The sequence below is a fragment of the Camelina sativa genome, chromosome 6 (assembly GCF_000633955.1).
Source record: "Camelina sativa cultivar DH55 chromosome 6, Cs, whole genome shotgun sequence".
Taxonomy (NCBI): domain Eukaryota; kingdom Viridiplantae; phylum Streptophyta; class Magnoliopsida; order Brassicales; family Brassicaceae; genus Camelina; species Camelina sativa.
The window spans coordinates 23965868-23988816 of record NC_025690.1 but is presented as its reverse complement, the minus strand read 5'-3'; the positions used below and the strand labels follow the sequence as shown (position 1 = coordinate 23988816).

The following is a 22949-nucleotide window of genomic DNA, read 5'->3' as shown; positions in this document are numbered from 1 at the left end:
TGACAATCTTGAAGAAAAAAAGTTTGATAAATATCATTGGAAGAAATTTATATGATAGGAGATATTATATGATAGGAGATATTTTATTCGGTATAAAAGGTTTTCTTATTTTTCAAGATGTGTAGCAATGCCTTATATACGCTTACAATATTTAACCTAATACCAAAGTATGGAAATAACTCAAATATACAACATTCATATGTTAATTACACAGATGAGCCCTGGCTCATAATACCCCCGCAAGCTAGAGTATGGAGATCACGAATACCCAGCTTGAGGAAAAACTCATCGAACTCCTTGCGACCAAGCGCCTTTGTAAGAATATCAGCTAACTGAACCTTGGTCGAAACATGCTGAGGAGCAATAACCCCTTTAACAATCTCATCCCGAATAAAATGACGGTCCGACTCAATATGTTTCGTCCTTTCATGGAAAACATGATTCTTACTCAGGTGAATAGCAGCCTCATTATCGCAATGGAGTGGCACCGGAGCATAACAATCAACACCCATGGAGAAAAGAACCTCCCGCAACCACAAAATCTCACACACAGTCTCCAACATGGCACGATACTCGGCTTCAGCCGAAGAACGAGAGACAACATCATGTTTCCGTGTCTTCCAAGAAATCGGAGATCCGCCCAACTGAATAACCCACGCAGTTAGTGATCGCCGTTGCAACGGACAACCGTTATAATCAGCATCACACCACGTCGAGAGACGAAGATCAGTGCCAACTCAAAGTAAAATACCCTGACCCGGATTACCCTTGAGGTAACAAACAACACGACAAGCAGCCTGCCAATGTTCCACCTTTGGAGCATTCATGAACTGGGACAAAAAATGGATTGTATAGGAGAGATCCGGTCGAGTCACAGCAAGATAAATGAGACGACCAACTAAACGTCGATAGCGAAAAGGATTAGGCAACAACTCACCATCGACTGTAGCCAAATGATGATTTTGTTCTATCGGATGAGAAACCGGTTTGGCGCCAAGTAAACCCGTGTCAGAAATAATATCAAGCTTGTACTTGCGTTGAGAGAGATACATCCCTATTGAGTTTCGAGCAACTTCAATACCCAAAAAATACTTAGAGATACCAAGATCCTTCATATGAAAGCAAGAACTTAAATATTCTTTAAAATCAGTAATGACCATAGATGAACTCCCGGTAACAATAAGATCATCAACATAGACAAAGACATGAATGCGATGATCATCGGCAGCAAATGTGAACAAAGAGTAGTCCTTTAAACTCTGAGTAAAACCATAATCCTTAAGAGCAGTAGAAAGCTTCGAAAACCAACAACGAGGCGCTTGTTTTAGACCGTAAAGAGACTTGTGTAGACGACATACTTGGTTTTTATCAGCAGTACGAAAACTCGGAGGAGGAAGAATGAACACTTCTTCTTCCAAATCACCATGAAGGAAAGCATTATGGACATCCATTTGATGCACTTCCCAATCTCGAGAAACCACAACCTCCAAAAATGACCGCACCGTCGTCATCTTACACACATTTGCAAAAGTCTCCTTATAATCTAGACCCTCAGTCTGATTATTACCGAGAACAAAATGACGAGCCTTGTAATGCTCAAACGTTCCATCAGACCGGTACTTCAACGTAAACACCCATTTGCAACCAAGAGCTTTCTTCCCTGGAGGCAAAGTTTCAACCGTCCACGTACCTTGATCTTAAAGAGCTATGATTTCAACACGAACTGCTTCACGCCAATTTTCATCTTCGAAAGCCTCAGCCCATGTGCGAGGAACAACACCAGCAGTTATCGCAGCAAGAAACGCACGATGATGAGCCGAGAACTGAGAACAATCAACATAAGAGTCAATCGGATACCAACTAGATTCAAATAAAACATCCTCATGCTCCAAATGAGTCGTGTTAGTCACATAACCATCAAGACGTTTAGATTTAAACTTCAAACGACATCCTTTTCTCATAGGAGCAGCATCATCATCCTCATTAACAGAAGAGATAATACACTCATAAGTCTCAGCAGAGACATCGGGAGATACCGGGGATATCGGAGAAAGAGATACCTCACTCTCCGGTGTAGACAGCGTAGGACTCACAGGAGGAGATGCCGGAGAAGAGATATCCGGTATAGTAGGATCAGGTGTGATCCCCGAGACCTCAACAAGAGGACTATCAGCAAGCTCAACTGCAGTAGGCAGAGTCGAAACCAAAACCGGCGCTAAAAAATCATCATCGTCATTGTCATCCGGTGTAGCAGACTCCAAAGAAACGTCAGCAAAAGGATATTCATTCTCAAGAAACACAACATCACGGGATGTAGAAATCGCACCACTCTCAAGATCATATATCTTCCAATCCTTCTTCCCGTAAGGGTAACCAAGAAAAACCGAACGATTGCTCCGAGAAGCAAACTTATCGCCGCCATGACGTTGATTATGAGCATAGCATAAGCAACCAAACACTCGTAAATGATTCATAGGCGGTGGTCTGTTGTAAAGCATCTCGAAAGGAGTCTTACCTTGTAAAACCACTATAGGCGTTCTATTAATTAAATAACCTGCCGTAAGAACACAATAGCTCCAAAACTCCACCGGAAGATGAGCTTCAAACCGCAAAGCCTGTGCAACATCAAGTATGTGTCGATGCTTCCGTTCGACTCTTCCGTTCTGTTGCGGAGTACCAACACAAGAAGTCTCGTGAATTATGCCTCTCTCACAGAAAAACCACCGAGACTCAGAAACTCGGACCCATTATCACTTCGAATAGTTTTTACTTGCTTGGTGAACTGCCGTTCAACCATAGAAATGTAATCCCGCAAAGTAGAAGCAGCATGAGACTTGTTTGGCAACAAAGAAAGCCACACAGCACGAGAATAATCATCAACAATAGTGAGAAAAAATCGAGAGCAACAGATTGTCGTTGTCCGATACGGACCCCATAAATCACAATGAACTAGATCAAAAACCGCAGAAGTTTTATTAATGCTTAAAGGAAAAGAGTCTTGTGTTTGCTTGGAACGAATACAAACGTCACATGTTTTGGAATCAAAAACATTACTACTACTACTAGAATCAGAAAACTGCATCAGCTCCATGGTCGTGGACGAGGGGTATCCCAAACGACGGTGCCATACGTCCTTAGGTTGCTGAGCCAAAGCTCGTGTCACCACTGTAGAAACCATCCCTCGGTAAAAATACAGAGCATTGTCTTGTTCACCCGCTCCAATCACCGTCTGTGTGATGCGGTCCTGAACAACACAAATCTTATCAGATATTTGAAAGATACAGCTCCTATCTCTAGTTAACTGAGAAACCGATATAAGATGACATTGCAACCCATCAACAAAAAACACATTCAGTAACTGAAGATGAGACCCAAGAGAAACTGTCCCTTACTTAGTCGAAATAGTGAACCGACCATCCGGCAATTTTATGAACATAGGTGCCATATCACGAACATCCAAGAGAAAATCAAGACTACCCGTCATGTGATTCGATGCAGCGGTGTCAATAATCCAAGATTCAATGAAAAACTTACCCGAAAGGTGATCATTAGTACTAGCTTTCTTTGTATTCAGCATGTCCTTTAGCTTTTTCCACTCTTGATCACTCAAACCACTAAACCCCACACGATCTGACTCCGTGATCGATGTAAAGCCCACAAACGCCAGTGACGATGTCGTGACATGATGGACTTGAGGTGTCTCAACACGCTTTGGAGGAATAGTTGTCACTCGACGATCGACAACGGAAGTGCCAGAACCACCTTGCGGAGTAGTGGGCAGTTTAGAATGTGGCCGATCACCCCACCACCATGGATAAACGGTCTTGCGAAAACAATGATCAGCTAAATGTCCTTTCCGCCCACAACTCGTACATAACGCAGACGGATCACGCAATGGTGATGACATAGCCATACGAGGAGCACTTTGAACAGCGAAACTAGCTCCTTCATTCCGTGTTTCCAACAATCAACTAGCACGCTTAGATTCCTCATCTTGCATGACAACCTGATATGCCTCATCAACAGACGTAAGGGGATCACGGGAAAGAAGAGAAGACTTGACAGCCCCAAACAGACTTTCATCGAGCCCCATCAAAAAATGATGCAGCTTATCTCCTTCACGTTGTTTCGCAATTTCTTCAACCGTCTTTGCGCGTTGAAAATCCGCAAGTCTCGTCCATAGCTTGGTCAGCTTCCCATAATATGCCTCAACAGCCGATCCTTTTGCTGACAATTTGCCAACTCAGTCTTAATATGTTGTACTCTCTGTCCATTCTTCACAGAAAACCGCTTTTGTATTTGAGACCATAGGTCATGAGCGATTTCATGATGAGACAAAGAGCTGCTCAAATATGGTGCTACTGTGAGTCTGATCCAAGAGACCACCATGGCATTATTTGCCCACCAGTCTTCAAGATCATCGGAATCATCATTAGGTTGAGGGATCGTACCATCCACAAAACCAAATTTCTTTCTTGCCCGTAAGGCAAGTCGAAGGTTCATTGCCCACTCGTCATAGTTAGGGCCACGAAGTTGTGGTTGTGAAATCACAGACCCGAGATTATCTCCAGCAGAGAGATCATACAGATCGATCTGACGCCGTGCCGACTCAACCCATGCCTTGGATCCGGAGGACAGAGAAGAACTCATCTTAGAAACAGAGTTTTCCTCTGACATGATTTTAAGATATGTATACCGACAGAATGATCAAGTATACTAAGGTCAAGGAAAAGAGAAAATAAAACAAAGAATTTAAGCTTTAACAAGTATGAGTATAGATGATCGATGAACCTAAAATTTTAAGTTTAGCTCTGATACCATTTCAAAAACCTTATTCGGTATAAAAGGTTTTCTTATTTCTCAAGATATGTAGGCAATGTCTTATATACGCTTACAATATTTAACCTAATACTAAAGTATGGAAATAACCCAAATATACAACATTTATATGTTAACTACACATATGAGCCCTGGCTCATAATAGGTTGTGAATCTTTTTTTTGGTAATCTTAAAAATCAAAACTCAAACTAAACTTATACTAATAGTTATTGAACTCAAAAGATATACTCGGGAAAAGTCGAATTTGATTGAACTCATTTCAACTACTACTAGATAACTATGTCTAAAAAGAAGATCATATAATTCAGATAAGAACAAAAAGAATCGAGAAAGTGATAAAATAACCATTGACACAAATAGCATTGAGTTACCAGAACACAAACCTACATTGTTTGTATAGTGACACATAAGACAACACGAATGATACGTTGCACATTATCCAATCCAATCATACATTTTGGTGGCCCTTCTATGTCCCTAATTTGATTGCCGTGTCCACTACAAATTTAGTGTTCTTTTTCTATCTCCCTTAATTTTCCTCTCAATTAATGTTTTGACAAAAAAGACAGTTCATCTATATTCAATGGAACACAGTTCTTAAAGACAAGTCTTATGTTTGTGCATTAACATTCATCTATACAATGCTTTTGTCGACTTATCTCTCCGCTCATCCTTAGTGGCAAAAACAAACGTACCGTTTTTCTCATAGACACATATGCATCATAGAGATTTGCAGACAACAAATCTCTAGATCATAAGACATTGAAAGAGATTGGGTACCAAAGTGGACCCTAAATGTATGTATTTACAACAAACACAGTTAAAAATTCCAACACCACATACATATCAGATAACTAAACCGGAACCAATCCCGGTTTACTACTATGTGATTTCACAACGTTTAGTCATGACCCGTCCAAGATCCTCAAGAAGAAGATCCCTGCTCGAGTAACACCTCCTCCTCCATGCTGTTGCTATCACTACTACTGCCCCAACCGCTGACATTTCCATAAGCTCTTTCTTTCCAAATCTGCTCAACTTCCGAAAACGTTAGCCCTTGAGTCTCAGGGACAAACACAATCACAAAGAAAACCGCAAGAACAGCAATACCCGCTAAAATCAAGAACGTCGTTCCTGTTCCAGCAGCTTCCGCGATTGACAAGAATGTTTGTGCCACTATCAAATTGCTGATCCAGTTAACTGTAGCTGACATGCCTCCACATATGCCTCTGTATTGTTGTGGGTATATCTCTGAGTTCACTGTCCATGGTACCGGTCCCATTCCCGGTGCAAAGAAAGCAATGTATAGAGCTAAGCCAAGTACAGCGAGCCAACCGTAAAGCCCTCCATCGTTTGGTGCATCAGGTTGTTTGAAGAACGAGACAGAGAGGATTACGAGAGATATAATGACGCCGAATAAACTTGAGAGAGCAAGCTTTTTCCTTCCACAATGATCGATGAAGTAAATCCCTACGACTGTTCCAGCAGCGTTCATAGCAGCAACAATAAGTGAGAGGAACAAAGCAAGCTGGTTTGAGTGAAATCCAGCCATTTGGACTATTGTAGGGCTGTAGTACATTACAGTATTGATGCCAGTGAACTGCTGAAACGCCTGTAGAAATTTCGACAGTACTTTCAAAATCTTAACGCATATAATTTTATCAGTCAAAAGACTGCAAAATTCTACATTTACTTTACCTGAAGCCCTGCTCCGGCAATAAATGCAAGTCTCAATTCTTTGGATCTGAAAACATCCAAGTAACCAACAGTGCGGTTCCTTTGTTTTTCTTCCTCTTCAGCTGCTGAAAGATGATCAATCTCGTCTTCTAACCGCGAGATGTCATACATTTTAGTGAGCACTTGGATGGCTTCCGCTTTACGATTCTTCATGAAAAGCCACCGAGGGGATTCTGGCATGAAAAGCATGAGACCAAACTGAATAACAGCGGGAAAGCCTGAAACACCAAGCATCCATCTCCATGTTCCTGGAACCTGCCAACAATGATCTCATGAAATCAGAAGCTATCTCTAAATAACAAAATCTCGCTTTCTCTATATAGTTTCTTAGCAATAAGAAACCTGGTCTCACTTATTTGAAGTACCAAGCGACATTTGCATAAGATCAATAACAACATTCCAGTTTTCTAAATCAAATTCACTTGGTTTTACTGGAATAATGGAAAATCAGTTTCAAAATGACAAGATTAATGTAAAGGACCACCAAAGAGTGACCTTTGTGGGAACTCAGGATAGACTTATTTTCCCGTCATGGTGAAATGACAGATAAGCTGCCGGGACATGAAGAACTGCAGCAAAGTAAACTTGAGCATTGAGATAAACCAAAATCAAGGTCATAAAGATCATGTAAAATCAAATGATACGACATCCTCAACGAGACTGTAGCATGATTTTGTTAACTTCATCAGCATGAGACATAGATGACCACAGACGTCAACAACAATAAAAACCAAACAGTGCTCACTATCTCTAGTCTAGTTTAATTTCAGGTTATAAAAACAGTTTAGGTAACATAAGCAAACTTAAATACTGAATTCACAGTAATCAACTTTCTTGGTTCCTGATCATCTACAGCAGAGATAGATGAAAAGGTATGGGAATTCCTAGAATGCTTACAATGAACATAACATGAATGGCGCATTGTCAATCACTTGCAAAGATAGCAGCTGTTGCTCTCTGTAGATGTAACAGAACTTTACCAAAATTCAAAACTATTTTTATGGCGAGGAGAGATATGTCTTACTAACTAACCTGTGTGAAAGCAGAATTAACGAGGTACGAAAGAAACTGTCCACCGGTGATCATCAATACATTGGTGCTCACAAGTCCACCTCTCACTTCTGATGGAGATGCTTCCGCTATATAAACTGGCGCAGTCACAGAAGCAACACCAACTCCCAAACCAACCAAGAGACGACCCGATATCAAAACATACGGATCAGGAGCAGCAGCCATAACGATTGCTCCAGCTGCAAAGACAACATCAGCAAACATAGTCGCCTTTTTACGACCATAGTAGTCATTGATCCAACCTCCTGCCGCAGCACCAATCATTGCACCAACTATAGCCATACTTACAATAGTTTCCTACAGTATAACATTCTTCATGTCATGGATCACTCACTACTAAACACAGAAAGTTGCAAGCTTGGAAGAGGCTACGCGAGATTTCTATACCTGTAAGAAACTGCTCTGCTTTACAACTTGGAAATCATCCTTAATGTACAAAAGGGCACCGGAAATTACACCTGTGAAAGGAACAATTCTTAAAGGCTTTAGAGAACACAAGCCACTACCAAGTTCAGTGACATAAACCTAAAAACAATTCTAACTCATACCCACCTAACCAATGATCAGAATTAGGCAACAGTAGAGATCTATTTGAGACAAATAATGCAGATTAGAATTAAGATTAAAAGACTCCACATTCGATTCAATTTACAAAATTCCAACAAATGGGCCAGCAAAGAAATCAAATCTAAAGCCTAAAAGATCTGAATTCGGGAGTATAGTTAACCATGGGCAGTAAGAGAGAGAGAGAGAGAGAGAGAGAGAGAGAGAGAGAGAGAGAGAGANGAGAGACCTGTGTCATAACCAAAGAGAAGGCCACCGATTCCAGCAGTTACAGTCAACCCCAGAATATAAGAATTCCCAAAATATGACATTCTTCTCTCAGGGAACATATCCAAGTACCCGGAGCTCCCAGGTGCGGTTTGGATCGTTAATGTCATCTTTCTTATTTAACTCTTCTCCCTACCCAGAAAAATCTGCTGATTTCGCCGGAGTTTCAATGAATTGCGATCGGTTGAAATGGAAAGGAATCTTGTTTTCTTCCCTGATTCTGCAAGTCCTAACCAACAAAAGTTCCAAATCTGGATTTCCCCCTTTCGGAATAATACCGCAAAAAAAATGGATTTCGGAACTCGCCGTCGTAAAAATGTGGCGGCACAAACGAAGCCGTGAAAATAAAGAAAAAACGTTTATGAAGACGACGATATGATACAGACTACTAACAGACAATAACGTTTTTTTTTTTTAATAAACGTGGCCACGTGGCAAGCTTACTCTGGATAAGGTTGTCTTATTTCAAAACGAACAAAACAAGCGTTACTCTCCGCGTTTATGTAAATCTGTTCTACTCGCTTTTTTTCCAGCCTCTAGTTTTTGTTCACATTTCATCTTTACCGTTGGTTTTGTTGTAGTGATCATCACGCGCGTAAGTGCAACGTGTAGTATGAATCACTTTTGTATGCGTAGGCGCGTATAATCACTCTCTCCTAGAACGCTCTATCTAGTACTAGTATCTACAGGCACATGTACCCATACTAAACATAATTACCATGTCTTAATGAATGAAATAACCATTTTAGATTTAAACGTTTATTACAACGACTTCCGAGTAAAACACTGATCGATAAGTAAATTGACGAACTATAATCTAGATAACACAAACTTCTAAACCTATTGCGCAAAATTTAATAAATTAATACTTTGTTTATTATCCTATTATGTAATTGGAAATTTTAGCATACAAATATTTCATGGGTAGGAAATTGCAAAAATGATTTTCTATCCAAATAAGAGTCATTGAGATATCTTTAGCACATTGCTAACTGATCTAGAAAAAATGAAATGGTAGACTATCTTTAGCATATTATTAACTAATACTGAATATAGAAATTAGTTCGCTGACACATTCAACCAAAAAGAATGTTTTATAATTCTGCCTACAAGATGTTCTCTGATTCTCGTCTTCCTTATGATGATTTTAGTAAGACGTTTATCATCCAACATTTGGTGGAACTAATCGGTGTGTACCCTAAACTACAACTAGAAATTGTGTCGATCAATGGCAATATATGGAAAACAAGCATACATCGTCATCATCTGTTTGTTGGATTCTTACCTTCATCTTCCTTCTAATGTTTGGGTGAATTGTCTAGACAATACGATCATCTCAAAAAAATAAATTGAATATTACTAACTGATTTTGAAAAAATGGCATGGTAGGCTATGTATTCTAACTTCAAAGAAACAATTAAAAAAAGATATTATGACATTTAAGAGACAGATTTATTTGTTAGAAAATACATATGTAAAAATATTTTACTTATTATTTTTTATTTTATTTTTTTTTGTCAAATTTTACTTATGTTTTATTTATATTTTACTTAGGTTTTGCATTTTATTTTTTTACTTATGTAAGTAAAGAATAATATTGTAACCATTAACCGAACACCACACCAACCCATTCTCCAAATTTAAAAAACAAACAAAATTTAATTAGATAAACAAAAGGAGAAAAAAAATACCAAAATAATAAAAAAAAAATACTTAAGGCAGACAAGGCCTTGGCTTTTTCAGCCATATACTTCTTTATGTCAGTTACACATTGATCTCTCTCAGTTTTGATCTTTATTGCGTTTATGTAAATCCTAGATCGTTATGTATTAATTTGATATTTTAAAAAAACTAAAGTGCATGCACCACTTCTGAACAGTTGGAACAATATTTCAATCCAAAGGAGCTGAACAGTATTTTTCCAAAAATGTGTTAGTTAGACTTAATGTCTATTACATAGAGGCCTTTTAATTTTAAGGCCCATACATTGGTCTTTTACGAGAATTAATAAATTCGATTTTCCAGGAAATGAGATCATGTAAATGCGACCAATCACACCACGACCAAAGGAACAAAAGAAAGTGGTAGGTTCGAGGATTTACGAAGAATAAAAAGGACCAGAAGCATAAATAGTTAAGGGAAAGGTGTACAAAAAGCGGACCAGCGGGTCTGAACCGAAGCTTCGATTTTGTTGGTTGGTTGGCCAAACTTGGTCTTTCCTTTTTAGATTATTCATTATTTTTGTAAAGTCTTTTGCTTTAAACGTGTGAGAGATCGCTTTGCTCTGAAATTTCAACCTTAGTTGCTCCTGTTGATCCCTAAATTTTCGCCGTGTCTGAGAAGACTCTCATCTTTTTACCTTCTGAATCCAATTTCGTGACGAGAACTTCTCCTCCTCCTCCTCCGCTGATCAATTCCTAATTTGTTATCCTCTATAAGCAAGTTATCTCTGTAAGTAGATTTCAGTTTCTTTGCTCTCACTTTCTTAATTCTCCATTTGATACGGTTAGTCGGTCGTTTAGAATTGAAACTAAAGTCAAAAACTTTTGATTCATTTTGGCTTATAAGAAGAACTACTGTTAGTTGATGGTTTCTGGTTTTGATTTGTGATTTTTGATCCTTGGTTGTCAGGTTAATAGTAAGGTTGTGTAGCAATTTTAGGATTTTCGCTTGGATCTCGCAATTGGGCTTAGTTTTGAATCTTAAAGTTCCCATTTTGACTTTTTCTTTGTCTGCCAATTTCGATATGAGTTGTCACTAAGTTTATCGGTGCATATTGTTCAAAGTTGCTTTAGCATTTATGTCTACTCATGTGAATCATGTGTTTGCATCTGCGTTTGGTGGAAATCATGATGACTAGGGTTTTGGGGTTTTAATGTTTAGTGTTATAGTTCAGAGTGTCGATCTTATTACTAAAGGTTTACTAAAGGTTAGATCTTTTTTTGATAATTTTAGACTGTTTACCATTGGAACGTTACTGAGAATTCAGAGCTAAAGAATGCGTGCACCATCGTTGCTTGCACAATGCTTGCCCGGTTTGCTGCCTCACGACCGAGGTGGTGTGTCTGCTTTATCAGAGAAAGAGAAGGATTTGCAGCTTCCAACACCAGCTGTTGAGATCATACCTTCTAAGGTTGTTGTTTGCTCGTTGTTTAGTTTTATCATCATAATAACGTTTTAGCAAAGAAGTGTTCCGCCTAGTTTCTTATGACTTCTTCCTTTCCAGGGCATATTCGGATTCACCATGTATATTAACCTACTACTTCTTATGTCGAAAAACTTTGAAAAAATCGAGACAAATGAAGAGTTTCTTACATTTTGAGAATGGAATAGACCTATAACATCCTTGCAATTCTAATGCTCTTTTCGTTTCTTTCTTTTGTAGACAGCAGCTCATCACAGGTATTCAGGGGAAAATCTAGATGTGCTCGGTTTACAAGTTTTTAAGGTACTACATATGCAAATTTGAATATAGTTAACCACTTCTAAGCTTTGAGGCAGTAGACATAAAAGTTAAAAAAAAAACTTGTTATCAAATCTTTTTACAAGATTTAACATGAAGAAATGAGATTGCTGGAAGGACCAGTGACGCGGTAGGATGATATTCTAATACATGTTTTAAGAGTGGATATACTACCTTTTCTTGGTGAAAATGTGAAACAGAAAGTAACCAGACTGTTTTTCTTTGAGAACCTTGTAAATAAGTCTACTATATGTTATAACTAGTATGTCTAGAAGTGCACGATTTTGCTTGATCTTTATAAACTGTCATTCAATAGTGAAGACAAGAACTGGTGATTAAAAGCCCCCATGCTATATATTAAACCATTGGCTAGTGTAGGAATGTATAGAGTATCCTAACCTTTTGCATTGTAACCATCAACTTGTTGCAGGGAAAAGTAAGTGTTGCGGATATGATCGGGCTCTCTGGTTCAGAAACTGCTTCTCTAAAAAATGAAGGTATGTACTTGACATGGACTTGCATCTGATGTTTTCCTCCCTTTATGTATTATAATAAACTGTATGAAGTTAAAATAATGTTGTGTAGGCTCTCTGAAAAGTTGGGAAAGCTCTATTGTTCTTGTTAATGTCCTTAAAAACGAAATCCGCGATGGACAGCTTAGTTTCAGGGGCAAAAGGGTCCTTGAGGTACTCCCTTCTCTTATGTACTCTTTTTATAGGAAAGCAATGCTTATCTCACTGAACGTAAAAATGACACAAAAAATGTGGTCTGTCACTTATATACTCCTCCAATGTCCTGCAATTGAGCATCATATATTCAAGATAAGCAGTAATATACAAATCATATCTCCGTAGCTTTGTTAAAATTGTTTACAAATACGGTCAAACCTGTTACTCTCATGTTCCATTTCCACTTGCAAGTTAGGTGGCCTGATACATATGTCATATTTGTTGAGTGTTTTTATTCTGAATGTTGTACTGTGGTGAAGATGTTATTGATGTTCCATTTTGAGAACAAACTCCAATTCCTTGCGTTATGACTTATCAGTATATTTTTCCTTTGTATGGTGACTTGAACAGCTAGGTTGTAATTACGGAGTTCCTGGGATATTTGCCTGCTTGAAAGTAAGTAAACTGTCACTGCCAGGTAGCTATTACTTTCACATTTCTAGAAAACATTCACATAACTGAATCTTGTTTGCTTTCTCTAAAGGGTGCTTCCTCAGTCCACTTTCAAGACCTCAGCGCAGAAACAATAAGATGCACAACCATCCCAAACGTTCTTGCAAACCTCGAGCAAGCTCGAGACAGGCAAAGCCGTCAGCCAGAAAGCCCACTCACACCATCAAGACAAGCCGTCTCTGCATCTGTTCGCTTTTATGCAGGAGAATGGGAAGAGCTCTCGACTGTTCTATCCATCATTAGAACAGATGTCCTTGAACCAGCTATCCCTGCAATGAACTTGAGCTTTTCAGAGGAAGATTTCATGGATGGATGTAGTAGCCAAGACGGGAGCATTACAGGACAGCCAGATCTCTCCTCAAGGCAATCGAGGAAGCTCTCGGGAAGCAGAGCGTGGGAAAGAGCCAACGAGACTGATCAAGGAGGAGAATGTGGATATGATGTTATACTAATGACCGAAATCCCTTACTCGGTTACTTCTCTGAAGAAACTATATTCTCTCATAAAGAAGGTTGGTTGTATTTTTTTAACCATACTCTCTCTAGTTCTTGACTCAGTGGTTGTTTCCGGTTATATTGATGGTTGTGTTGCTTTGATGTTGAGACAGTGCTTGAGACCGCCATACGGTGTAATGTATTTGGCAGCAAAGAAGCAGTACGTAGGATTCAGCAGTGGAACGAGACATTTGAGGAACTTGGTCGATGAAGAAACGATCTTAGGAGCTCATTTGGTTAAGGAAACTACAGACAGAGATATCTGGAAGTTCTTTCTCAAGTAGGCACTCATGAGTCATGTGACCAAAAACATTCTGCAGCCAACGTAAGTTGAAAGGAAGAAGTCAAACACAAAAACATTTTTTTTTTCTTTAATGTAGCTATATATATGCAATGATGTAACTGAAGAAGATCCAATCTTCATTTCTCTTGGTGGTTCCTTCATTTGATGTTTGTAAGGATTCAAATTTATATGAAAATTGGGCTAAGCAAAATTGCCTCTCTTCTGTTTATACATATTGAAAGTGAACATTGAAGTTTTGACTGTTACATAAACAAAAATGATGAAGGGAGACAAAGAAGTTCTTAACTTTGAGAATAAATCAAATTAGTTTCTGTAAAATCTCTCACTAATACAAGAAACTGTACGAACAAAAACAAAAAAATCCCCAAATTGGTAACCCTAATTTCTGGGAATAACAATAACCGGAACACCAACATCATTCAATTGCTCAGTTCCGTCGACTCTGATACCGGTACGACGAACGGAATCAAGTAACGGAAGAACCCTCTTGCGATGATGAATGGGTCGAGAGATCTCTTCGTCTGCATTAATGGAGACAGCGTCGACACCAAGCTCTCTTAAACGAAGGCCAAGCTTCTCACCGACGCGTGAAGCGGTCTTTGAGTCCCAGAAATTGTTGGAATGAGGGAAACGGTAGAGATTAGCACGGCTTCTGGCTAGGAACTCTTGTTCGGAGGATGAAGCCATGGCTACGATCGTTGAGGATCCTGGTTGAGTCACTTGCGCTGTGATCTTACGGCATGATAAGACCAGTTGAAGAAGATGGTGACGGTGAGTCCCATTCATCGGTTTTGGTTTCTCGATCGGTTAATTTCCAAAATGATCTCTCCTCCTTGTTTGCTGACGGAGGAGAATGAGATTTTTTAATTTAAATGAGAAAATAAAAAAAAGAAGAGATTTTTTACTTCTTTTCCAAGCTCGGATTTTTAATTTTTTACCCTTTTATTTACTCATATATATTAATTATTATCCAAATCGAAGCTCAAGTCGTTGTCTTGTCGAAGCCTAGAATTTGGTATTTTGGTCGGAAAGGTTCGTTAGTTCTCGGAGAAGAATGTCTCCATCTCAAACTTACTCTGTTTCTTGTACTTCTCCCTCTGTCGATAATAATACAACATCGATGAGACTTTCTTATCTCACGTGCTTCAACACTAGCCCTATTAAACGAGGATTAGAGTTATATATATATATTATATATTGTAATGAGAAAATGCAAAGCAATAGCCCGTATAGCTCAGTGGTAGAGCGTCAGTCTTGTAAACTGAAGGTCCGTAGTTCGATCCTGCGTGTGGGCACTTTTTTTCAACACCTTACTAATTTTATTTGTGTGTAAATTAATTGTAAAGAATGATCATATCATACGATGGTTAACTATTGACTGGTTCTACGGATGGACCTTTGAGCTTGCAAGCGATGTATATAAATTAATCTTGTCCAGAAAAGATATACAAACAATTTGGTTTTTGTAAAGTCAATTATTCATAAGATCAAGCGTATGTCTTCTCTCTTCCGGAATATGTGCCTGATTGTGCAACTCGAATGTGTTAATAAGAGAGGTCAATAACTAATTAATTACTACACATTGTTTGCTTACCCAAAATGTTTCTCGTTGACATTACTAGACAAGTAGGCGTTGTGTTATAAAGAGAAACCGCGTGTGACAGTTTGGAGATGTTTTTTTGTTGCAGTGAATAATTAAGGATTTTTCTTTTTCTTTTTCTTTCACCCATAGATTACTTATTAAGATTTTATACGACAATGTTACAAAGGTTTTGCGTCTTTTAGTGGTAAATGTTTTAAATTCTGTATTCTCAAACCATAGAGATGCTCCAAATTGTATCTGTTGAATATCATGTCATGGCCCTTCGAATATATTAAGCCACTGAAACTGAAGCATTCCGATAAACTATGCTGATGTTCATAAAGCAGTTGACTTTCCACCTTTGAAGCAATTGTTTCGTCATCTTTACTGTAATGGATGGTCCACTTTGGAAAAAGTGTATAATCCGGATAAAAACAACAAAGTGTAAGTATAATAATCCACAATATACATTATCTTGCAACGAAAACAAATGTTAAAGTGGTACGGGTACCTAACCTTATGAAATTACGTGGGATGATAAACAGTTTGGGAATTAGGAGTGAGAATGTGAGATTGGCCACTAACTAGAATCATTGCAACCTATAATAACAAAAGACATACAAAAAAAAATTAAAAAACATAATGTCAATTAAAAGGTAGAAAAACTTTATAATTCCTCTCTTAAGGACATATACAAAGAATATTTGAACCAAAGAATACAGTTAATAACAATATATAATGACAACTATAAGTATGATCAATCATATAAGTGGAGCTGGCTTGGGTGAGCTGGAAGACAACAACCATATGAAGTCCATAAACACTCCTCACAAGTCAAATGTCCTTGGATCCCGTTACACCACACCCCCGCGTGAGAATCTCAAAATATATGATTGATTATTCATTCATTAGTTTATTTTTATATATAATATATTATTCATAATTTATTTATACATGTTATAAAATATATCCATGGACCATGCATTAATCTAGTAAATACCGAAACTGAATATTAAGTTTATGCTCTACTAATTCTTAATTTCCTGTCTACTGTTTTAGAAAAAAAAAAAATCATCTAAAGGCTCAGCTTAATTTACAATCAGTATGCAATGATTAGAAAGATATGATGTTATACTTATATGGACGATATACATGAAACTTTATGCAAGATCCAAAGAGTTTTGAGTCGTTAGTTAAGGAAGTGGATTACTGTTTAATTGTACCGTAAGTGAAGCCGATTATTGATTTAGTTATACTTATACATACACTCGAGTTCTAGTCTTCTAGATATTAGGTCATAGACCGTTTTGGTGGAAAAATTTATCAACACTTTTTAGCGTATATATAGATTATTTTATCCCAACGCCAATGACTAGTTCTTCTTTGGTTTACTTTCCAACGAACATTTTTGTCTTCTAACTAAACTTTATTAGTTAATACTAATATACATCCTATTTAAGTGCAAATATGAATAATAAAAATGAAGATTGTAAGCTGTTGAACCAGATGGGTCCACAATGGAAGAAGTAAACCGCCAATAGAAGAGCGACAAATTAAAACTCAGAAAGTGGAGGTGAGATCCAACGGTCATAATTCCAACGGGCGTCATTCTTGGCGCGTTTTTTGGTCCCCCATTTTGTCTTCCTTTTAATTCTTTACTCTTTAGACCCGTTGAGACTGTTGAGTTATATCATTAACAAGTAACAACACTTGTTTTTACTGATTCTAGAAAGAGTACGTACGTCTCAAATATCTCAATCCTACCTACACTAACAAAGGTAAAAACGTACGAGTTAGTCGGATCTCGGTCCATATTTACGCGGTTATCGAAGAAAACAATCAGTTGAATGAAGTCATTTGGTAGGTTTTTCCTTTAAAAGACTCAAATGGTTTTTACGTATACGATAATAAAATAAAGATGTTACATAAAGTCTTAAAGTGCGAAGAAGACCTGACCGGCAGGTGCACAGTCAGAAATAAATAAAATAAACTACAACAAATGGGGACAGGAACCAAACATCAACAATTATAACAACGCGTTTTTGACATTACTTCGTTTTTAATTTATCAGAGAAAAACGATGTTTATGTTTAACTACACCTCTCTCTCTCTACCTTCTTCACGCGTTTTCTTTTACTTTCTTTATTAAAAGACCTATTGAGTGTTTTTTTTTTTTTTCTCCTTACTAGCTTAATCTCTTTGCCCATTTTATAACACACATAAGATGTAAATTGTAAATATGTGTGTGTAATCGTTATATATTATTAGTGCCGTGTATTGTAAGATTTGATTTTGTGATCATGTATCTTAATATTTAACCGAGACTACTTTGAATATAGGAAGACTAGTATTATGAGTCTCTTATTAGAGTTTTCATCACACATTTATTACAAAAATGTAAATGTTTGAAAAGTCATCTTCAGATTAATTTCGCACTTGCTCATTCTTTTCCACTTTTTACTTCAAACAAAGAAAAGTGAGAAGTGAAAGGTGAAAGTAAAGGAGTAACGTTTATGTTAAACAAAAAAAGATTCAACGGTTGTATTTTAGGCGTGAAAAAAGAAAATTAAATTCCCGAAGATATATTATTTTATAACTTTATATCAAATGAATCTCTCTCTCTCTCTCTCTCTCTCTCTCTATCTTTCTATAAAAACCAACAACAAGTTCCAAGTTTCTCTCTATTACCAAACAAGCTCTGTATCTCTGTTTCTCAGATCTTCTCTCTGTTTTTTTTTTCTTCATAAAAGAGGGTTTTGATTCAACAGTTATGGTGAGAATATTTGTTCTCTACAATATACTAAACTCTTTTCTTCTGTCTTTAGTACCAAAGAAGCTACGAACTCTCTTCCCTCTCTCTTGGTTCGACAAAACACTCCACAAGAACTCACCACCGTCTCCATCAACGATGTTACCTTCTCCTTCCTCTTCTTCTTCGTCATCTGTGCCGACGAAAAGGATAGATCCGTCCGAGCTCAAACGGGTTTTCCAGATGTTCGACAAGAACGGCGACGGTCGAATCACAAAGGAAGAGCTCAACGACTCACTTGAGAATCTAGGTATCTACATACCAGACAAAGATCTGACTCAAATGATTCATAAGATTGACGCAAACGGTGATGGATGCGTTGACAAAGACGAGTTCGAGTCGTTGTACAGCTCGATCGTGGACGAGCATCAGAAAGATGGAGAAACAGAGGAAGAGGATATGAAAGACGCGTTTAACGTGTTTGACCAAGACGGAGATGGTTTTATCACTGTGGAAGAGTTGAAATCTGTGATGGCTTCCTTAGGACTCAAGCAAGGGAAAACCCTAGATGGTTGTAAGAAGATGATTATGCAAGTTGATGCAGATGGTGATGGTAGAGTCAATTACAAGGAGTTTCTTCAGATGATGAAAGGTGGTGGCTTTAGCAGCAGTAATTGATCTTTAAATTAGGGTTTTATTTGACAGAAGAAAAGAGTGTTTTATTCGATTGATTGGTTTGTTTTCTTGTTTCTCCTCTGTAAATAGTTTTTTTTTTTCTGATGACGAATCAAAACATTGTTGGTGTATCTTTGTTTTTAGGGTTTCTATGGGCTTATGTAAGATTCACCTTCACATTCATCTGGTTTAGTGTTCTTAAATAGATCGTTAACTGTTTCCTTATCAATATAGTATATTGCAGAACCAACCACACTTGTACCAATCTATAAGGCAAGAGTTAAATTCATGTCCTCACTCCCGAAACCTGATTTTTGTATGTAAACCTTAATGTTCTCTCTTCTACTCTAGTATGTGTTACACAGTTTCTCACATTACATTACATAAACAAATAAGATTCAACCACATCTAGATTTCACTAAAACCATTGAAGATTCAACCACAGTAGAGAAAGCTTTACCGATTGGAAGAATATACACCCGCAAGCATACATGCAAGTTGGCTTAGACGGCATCTTGTGAACTTCGCAATAGCTCACGGTCTATAGGTTCGAATTCTTTCAAATTGTTTACTACTTTCTCAACTTTCTTGGCTATCTGATCACTATGCTCTTCTACAATTCTTGCAAACGCATCTAGCTGTTCCCTGTATGCTGCACATAAGCGCTTCTTGTTTCGCAGCTCTATCGTCAGTTCTTGAATTCTCTTATCCTTTTCGTCCTACAACAACATATTTTACCAAAATGGTCTCATACACTTTGTGCTAAAAAAACTTCGTGTTACATTGCATAAGGAATGAAGTTAAGTTGTATACTGACCAGAGTTTGGCGAGCCTCGCGAGGTGAAACAACGAGTGGATGGTTATGCTCTTTGACAAATTTGGTAATGACCCATTTACCAGAACGGTCATACTTAACATGAATCATGGCCTTGCAACCTTCTCTAGTGCTTGGTCTTGGTTTCCTAACTGATCCAAACTTACCACGGATACTAACACAATGACCTTCTTTGTTACAACCAAATCTCCGGGCAAGAATCTTTCCATCCTTCTCGGATCTCCGGCAAGACATTATACGCATCACAAAACCTATACGTCTAGAGTAATCATCATAGAACATCTTAGCAGCATCCTCGGATTCAAATTCAATACCTTCACGAGGCTCTATGTCAAAATCATCATCATCATCTGTGTTGTTGCTGCTGTTCTTCGTTGCTGCTGGATCCTCCTCATCTTCCACTGCCAAAAATAGTAAGCGAGAATTACATAAAGCTTGAAAATTTATGTAAGCCACTTCACTTGAAAGCTCAATTTGAAACATGCAAGACGAAAATTTGAAAACTTTGAAACATGAAAGACGAAAACCAATTGAAAGAATCCGACAAATCGCTAATGTTAGCTGAATCAATCAAGAAAACTAAAGATCCAAGGACGAAAACTTTAATTGAAGAAATTGTTCATTAGGAATTTAGGAAATTGAAGAGTAAGATTGAATTAGCTGGGGAAATTTAGCTTACTGGATTTGACTGACGATCAGAGAAGGATCTTCGACTGCACGAGAGAGCACAAGAGAGAGATAGAGAGGTGACCTAAATTATTCTTTTAGATTTTGACTGGGCTAAATAGTAATAATAAAATATTTCGGGTTGTTTCTGGTAAAATTTTAAAGTTTTTTTTTTTTTGGATTTTTTTTGTCGTCTGATATTATTAAATAGTTTCATAGAGTTGTGAACTTGTGATTTAGTTTTTTTTTTTTTTCCATACTGTATTTATAAATAAATAAATAAATAAAAGACAAAACAGGACTCTCGAGTTTAGTTTTGCAATTTGCAGAACCTAATCCGACGATGATTTACATAGTTCCCGAGCTACTTGAAGAAATATTTCTTGGATTGCCTTTGAAATCAGTACTCAAATTCAAAACTGTTTCAAAACAATGGAGATCAATTCTGGAATCGAAGTTGTTCGTGGAGAGGCGTATGAATGTTCAGAACAACAACCGCCGGAAAATCCTGGCTGTCGGAGACCGGAACGAGTCGGGACTCGAAAGTGACGAAGAAATCGATATGGTTTATTTAAACTACTGCGATGATGATGCCACACGACCGTCCCTGACATTTGAGGGTTTGTTCTGCATCCCAGAACCAGGTTGGATCAATGTTTTGAACCCATCGACCAGACAACTCCGGCGATTCCCTTGTACCCCAGATCATCCCGTGCCTTCCTTTATTCTTGAACGTCAGCTAAGAGGTAATCTGTTTATATGCTCTGTATATAAGAGTCTTACTTAAGTCATCAAATATGGATTAGAGAGTTGTCTGAAAAGTTCAAAACAAAAAAAATTGCAGACACACCATTCCTCACTTTCTTTTCGGGAAACTGGGCTATGGGATTCGGTAGAGACAAAGTTACGGATTGCTACAAAGTGGTGAGGATGTGTTTTTTCCCTGTTGAAGAATGTGAGGTTCTTGATCTTGAAACTGGTGAATGGAGGAAACTTAATCCACCTCATCACAGGGTTGACGTGGGAAGGAAGTCAGTGTGTGTGAATGGGTCAATCTACTGGTTATACACTTTCTGGTGTTTCAAATTACTAGCCTTGGATCTACACACACTAGAGTTCCGCAATGTGTCGGTTCCAGGTATGTGGTTCAATTGGGAAATCCACATGGTGAACCTTGAGGGCCGTCTAGCCATAGCCAAAACCAAAAAGGCGCCAGAATGGGAACTAGAAATACTCAGCATGATAGATTCACAAGGAGATATATGGAGTAAGACTCACTCCATAAAGTTAGCCAGTATCATTATTAACAACCACCAATGTTGGTTCACGCTGGTCACAGTTTCTAAGTTTGGGAATCTTGTCTTTTATGACAATCACAAGAGGTTGTTCAAATATCATCCAGCGAAAGATGAGATTTGCTGTCTCTCCTCAAATATTTCGGTTATATCTCCTTACGTCGAGAATTTGGTACCACTTCCAGGATCAGGACCTAATCCGGAGGATTGGACATCTACTTGCGGATTGTTTTCGAAGCAACCAGAGCTCGGGAGGATCAACTTTCGGTTTTTGTTTACCACTTTAGTTGTAGTTGGTTATTACTATTTTAGATAATTCAAATTGAAGTAGTAAATGGAGTCCTCTCTGCCTCCTCGCATGTGTAACTTGCAAAGCAAGTACGAAGCGTCAAAATTTATCTCTGTTTACAGATTTTGACTAGGGGGCAAAAAAACTGGTCATGATATCATCAAGATTTACGGATTAACATTTTACATTAACGTAGCTCGGACATTTTTCTAGAAAGTTAATATTCACTTTACTCCTGCGTCGATTGCTATTTCACTTTGTTCTTTCAAAGGTTATCCGGTAGATGCCAATAGGCCCAATATGCCATCGGCTCAACAGTTAGTGAGAAAACGAAGTGTATGCAACAGCGTATAGGAAAGAACAGTTTAGTATAGTAAACCTACCCATGCGATAAACAACCATTTGGTTATTGTTTTGCCTGAAATGACTAACCGCTAGGTTTAAAGATTTACAAGATTTGTTAGCTTTTTTTATTAGCTAATTCCTTCACGGCATAAATCATAATTTGGTCACTAAACGCATCTTATAGTAGTATGCACACGACAAAACGGTCGGACCATCTTTTGTTTACTTCCAAATTCATTGCTATTTTATTGATCTTTTTTTTTTTAACGCTGGATACTATTTTATTGATTGATCTTCTTTTTTTTTTTTTTTTATAAATGTTTTCTAATATGCTTTATTTATTTTTTGGGCAAACGTATCATATGATAGAGAAAAGAGTTTAACCTCTACTCCCGAAGAGAGGATACAACAAAACTACAAAAAAGCCTAATAAACCAAAGCCTCCACTAACATCGTATGCGAGCAAAAGCGAAAGCTATTAACAACAACAATGCTCAAATTGAGACTATAGGATAAGGGTGAACTCTCATGTTCTACCAAAGCAACATCTAACCAAGAGCATCCAATAAAACAAACATCTTTAGCTTGGAAG

At 37.8% G+C, this 22949-nt stretch overlaps 6 protein-coding genes and 1 non-coding gene across 9 annotated transcripts; 4 read left to right on the top strand and 3 right to left on the bottom strand.

Moving 5' to 3' along the window:
• LOC104793264 (inositol transporter 1) lies at nt 5521-8848 on the bottom strand. 2 transcript variants are annotated; one of them, XM_010519591.2, is made up of 6 exons: nt 8442-8848; nt 8036-8106; nt 7610-7945; nt 6539-6832; nt 5951-6452; nt 5722-5870 (listed from the first exon to the last, which is right to left on the bottom strand). In XM_010519591.2, the coding sequence occupies exons 1-6, from the start codon at nt 8587-8589 to the stop codon at nt 5824-5826; spliced, it is 1398 nt and encodes a 465-aa protein (XP_010517893.1). In that variant the 5' UTR covers nt 8590-8848; the 3' UTR covers nt 5722-5823. The 2 variants fall into 2 exon arrangements, with proteins under 2 accessions (XP_010517892.1, XP_010517893.1); XM_010519590.2 differs by having other exon boundaries at nt 5521-6452.
• LOC104793262 (histidine protein methyltransferase 1 homolog) lies at nt 10586-14120 on the top strand. Its single transcript, XM_010519587.2, has 8 exons — nt 10586-10930; nt 11435-11612; nt 11865-11927; nt 12373-12439; nt 12528-12628; nt 13022-13066; nt 13155-13634; nt 13731-14120. The coding sequence occupies exons 2-8, from the start codon at nt 11478-11480 to the stop codon at nt 13899-13901; spliced, it is 1062 nt and encodes a 353-aa protein (XP_010517889.1). The 5' UTR covers nt 10586-10930; nt 11435-11477; the 3' UTR covers nt 13902-14120.
• On the bottom strand, nt 14103-14988 carry LOC104793263. The gene has a single exon (XM_010519589.2). The coding sequence runs from the start codon at nt 14705-14707 to the stop codon at nt 14300-14302; it is 408 nt and encodes a 135-aa protein (XP_010517891.1). The 5' UTR covers nt 14708-14988; the 3' UTR covers nt 14103-14299.
• Nucleotides 15145-15216, top strand: TRNAT-UGU. Its single transcript has one exon. It is a non-coding gene; the product is annotated as a tRNA-Thr (tRNA).
• Nucleotides 18155-19110, top strand: LOC104793261 (calmodulin-like protein 5). The gene has a single exon (XM_010519586.2). The coding sequence runs from the start codon at nt 18274-18276 to the stop codon at nt 18928-18930; it is 657 nt and encodes a 218-aa protein (XP_010517888.1). The 5' UTR covers nt 18155-18273; the 3' UTR covers nt 18931-19110.
• LOC104793258 (protein FAR1-RELATED SEQUENCE 5) lies at nt 19195-20544 on the bottom strand. Of its 2 annotated transcripts, XM_010519583.2 has the most exons (4): nt 20442-20544; nt 20077-20163; nt 19745-20013; nt 19195-19646 (listed from the first exon to the last, which is right to left on the bottom strand). In XM_010519583.2, coding segments are annotated over exons 1-4 (573 nt in total). In that variant the 5' UTR covers nt 20443-20544; the 3' UTR covers nt 19195-19430. The 2 variants fall into 2 exon arrangements, with proteins under 2 accessions (XP_010517885.1, XP_010517884.1); XM_010519582.2 differs by having other exon boundaries at nt 19745-20163.
• LOC104793259 (F-box/kelch-repeat protein At2g43270-like) lies at nt 20724-22104 on the top strand. The gene is made up of 2 exons (XM_019246537.1): nt 20724-21174; nt 21273-22104. Exons 1-2 carry the CDS (start codon nt 20772-20774, stop codon nt 22037-22039), a joined length of 1170 nt encoding a protein of 389 aa, XP_019102082.1. The 5' UTR covers nt 20724-20771; the 3' UTR covers nt 22040-22104.